This window comes from Nicotiana attenuata, unplaced genomic scaffold, assembly GCF_001879085.1.
Source record: "Nicotiana attenuata strain UT unplaced genomic scaffold, NIATTr2, whole genome shotgun sequence".
NCBI classification, from domain to species: Eukaryota; Viridiplantae; Streptophyta; class Magnoliopsida; order Solanales; family Solanaceae; genus Nicotiana; species Nicotiana attenuata.
The window spans coordinates 40,847-44,311 of NW_017673252.1; the positions used below are offsets into that span (position 1 = coordinate 40,847).

General features: G+C 41.1%; 1 protein-coding gene across 1 annotated transcript; it reads right to left on the reverse strand.

The window, feature by feature from the left end:
• Window positions 1-363: 363 nt before the first annotated feature.
• Window positions 364-1,116, reverse strand: LOC109215837 (protein FAR1-RELATED SEQUENCE 6-like). The gene has a single exon (XM_019379951.1). It carries the CDS (start codon window positions 1,114-1,116, stop codon window positions 364-366), a length of 753 nt encoding a protein of 250 aa, XP_019235496.1.
• Window positions 1,117-3,465: the final 2,349 nt, after the last annotated feature.

Sequence of the window (3,465 nt, forward strand, 5' to 3'; positions counted from 1 at the left end):
CTCCGGAACCAAAATACGGGCCCGTTACCAACATGTTCTAATCAAATTTCATTTCCAGATCCTTTAAATAATTTCAGAAAATAAATTTCTTTAAAAATTCATTTCTCGGGCTTAGGACCTCGGAATTCGGTCCCGGGCATACGCCCAAGTCCCATATTTTCCTACGGACCCTCCAGGACTCACATCACGGGTCCGGGTCCGTTTACCCAAAACGTTGACCGAAGTCAAATTAATTCATTTTATAGTCAAAGTTTATCATTTTTCACAGATTTTCTCATTTAAGCTTTCCGGCTACACGCCCGGACTACGCACGCAAATCGAGGTGAAGTTAAAAGAGGATAATAAGGCCTCGGAACACATAATTCAATTTGAAAGCAAGTGATGACCTTTTGGGTCATCACACTGGGGATCTCGTAGAGTTGTGCCTTCAGTTTCATCTGAGTCATCCTGGTCTTGGTTTGGCGCGATCATTTCGTCGTCCCAGTTTTGAAGATCATGCACCATCTTCTTCAAATTATGCTTAACATATTGAAACTTCACGCTAGTGCCCAGTGCTATATCACAAGCCATGTCAAAATGCTTCAACATGCTCCTGTATGTCTTATACTCAGGCGTCATGGTTGGGTAACCAACTTGATGGAACCGATTCAAGTGTGGCCTAATAACATCGCTTCTCCACCTTGTCAGTATATACACTTCATCAATTTTATCAATCTTCTTGTGTGACAAGATCTTGAGTACATGGCAACAAAGTATCCCTCTAGACTCGAAGCATTTGCAGCTGCAACTAAAATAATCGCTGATAGGTATATATTCAACAGTGTACTCAACTGGATCTCCATCATTTTTTGTTATAACTGAATTATCGCTAATGATGAATTTCTCAACACCGGGGACAACTTGATGATCGTCGGGGCTGCTGACTTCACAATGATACAATTTCCTTAGCCGTATCTTGAGAAATTCATACACTGTACGCGTATAACACTTAATTGCCTGCTGCTCCCACTTGAACATTGACTCGCACACAATTTGAAAGCCCTTTGACCTGTATTTCGCTTCCAACTCTTTCTCATGCTTAGCTCTTATAGCTAACTCATACTGGTGAACAAACATCTTAAGAGTGCTTTGACGGGTAATATATCCATCAAAGAATGCAGCATCCCCTCACTTCTTTGCGTAGATAGCATACCACCCCAAAAATACACATCAAGGTACACAGGAACCCATTTTTCCTTCTCAGAGTAAAGCTTGTTGAACCAATTCCTTTGTGATGACCTTTTGTTTTAAATTAAATTCCATGACTCCGAGGCCTTGAAAACCTCATTTAGAGTCACCTAGAATTTTGCGTGCGCAGTCCGGGCGCGTAGTCGGAAAGCTTAAATATGAAAATCTATGAAAAATTATAAAATTTGGCTATAAAATGAGCTAATTTGACTTCGGTCAACGTTTTGGGTAAACGGACCCGGACCCGTGATTCGACGGTCCCGGAGGATCCGTAGGAAAATATGGGACTTGGGCGTATGCCCGGGATCGAATTCCGAGGTCCCAAGCCCGAAAAATGAATTTTTAAAGAAAATTATTTTCTGGAATTGTATAAGGAAATTTTAATTGAAATCTGATTAGAACATGTTGGTATCGGGCCCGTATTTCGGTTCCGGCGCCCGGTACAGGTCTTATATAAGGTTTAAGTCATTTCAGTAAAATTTGGTGAAAAATGGATGTCATTTGACGTGATTCGAACATAAATTGCAAAAATCGATGTTTAAAGAAGTTTTGAGAAAATTTCATTCATCTTGAGATTTAATTTGATGTTCATGATGTTATTTTGATGATTTGATTACAGGAATAAATCGGTAGGATGTTTTTGAAGTTTTGTGTACACTTGGTTTGGAGTTCCTAGGGCTCGGGTGAGTTTCGGGTAGGTTCCGGGGTGCCTTAGGCTTAAAGCGGAGCTGTTGCAGGCTCAGAGAGGTGCAGGACCTCTGAACAGGGCAGTGCGGTCCGCATGATATGGACTGCTGCCGCAGTGAGGCTTGTGCGGCCGCACTAGTTTTGGTGCGGTCCGCGGTGAAGAACAATTCACTGGTCCGACTTCGGAAGCCTATATCGTTTGATCTACAAGGAATTTTGCGATGATTCAAAAACGAAAGTTGTATCCCTTTGTGTCTAGTTTCTAGAAAGGTAAAGAAATCACAATTTGGACATCTGTAGAGAAACTTATGGCCAAAATACTAAGACCTGTCACTGCAGAACACAGGAAGCCTGTGCGGCCGCAGTTGATTTTGTGCGGTCCGCACAGGACATCTGAGGGCAGTATATTTAGACGGGATTTTCAGTTATTTTTCATTTTTTATGACCCCAAAAACATAAGAGGCGATTTTTCAAACAACCTTTCTTCTCCAAATAAATTGTAAGTCATTTTTAACTAGTTTTCTTCAATCATTAACATCTTTTAACATGATTTCAACTTCAAATCAAAGATTTTCATGGGGGAAATTGGGTGTTTTAGGTAGAACCTAGGTTTTTCAAAAATTGGGGATTTGGACCTCGATTTGAGGTCTGATTTCAAAACAAATTACATATTTGAGCTCGTGGGGGAATGGGTAATCGGGTTTTGGTTCGAACCTCGTGTTTTGACCACGTGGGCTCGGGGCGATTTTGACTTTTTGGATAAAACTTTGGAAAACTCATTTTCATGCATTCAAATGGATTCATTTAGCGTTTATTGATGTAATTAAGTGACTTGTGGCTAGATACGAGCAGATTGGCGGAGGAATCAAGGGGTAAAGCTATAATTGAAACTTGAGTTGGCCGTGGAAGTTCGAGGTAAGTGTTTGGTCTAACCTTAGCTTGAGGGATTAGGAGTTGAGTCCTAATTTCTATGTGGTAATTGTTGAGTACGACGTATAGGCATGGTGACGAGTATCTATACGTTGGTGTCTAGCATGCCCGTGAGTCTTTATAGACCTGCAGGCGTCCGCAGGCCCTGGCGTCTCCCTCTATCTCTATTCCCTGTTTCATTTTCTTTGTTCAAAAACAATTTATTGTATTTTCTTCAGACCTTGTATGTAGTGACTCTTAGATAGTCTGTGGCACTGTGACACTAGGTTTTGGGTATTTGAGGTTTTAAAAGCTGTAATAGACGTAGTCTTAAGATATATTATTGTTGACTTTCGCTTATTTATTTAAAGTTCCGTTGTTATAATATTATCGTCTGGTATTTTGTTAAAGAGAAGAAATATGAAAGTGTAGTAATTATGTAAGGTTGGCTTGCCTAGCTCCCATTAGTAGGCGCCATCACGACTCCCGAGGGTGGGAAATCCGGGTCGTGACAAGTTGGTATCAGAGCTCTAGGTTCCATGGGTCTCACAGTTCACTTACAAGCTTAGTAGAGTCTGAGGGATCGGTACGGAGACGTCTGTATTTATCCCCAGAGGCTACAGAGTTAGGAAAATCTCACAT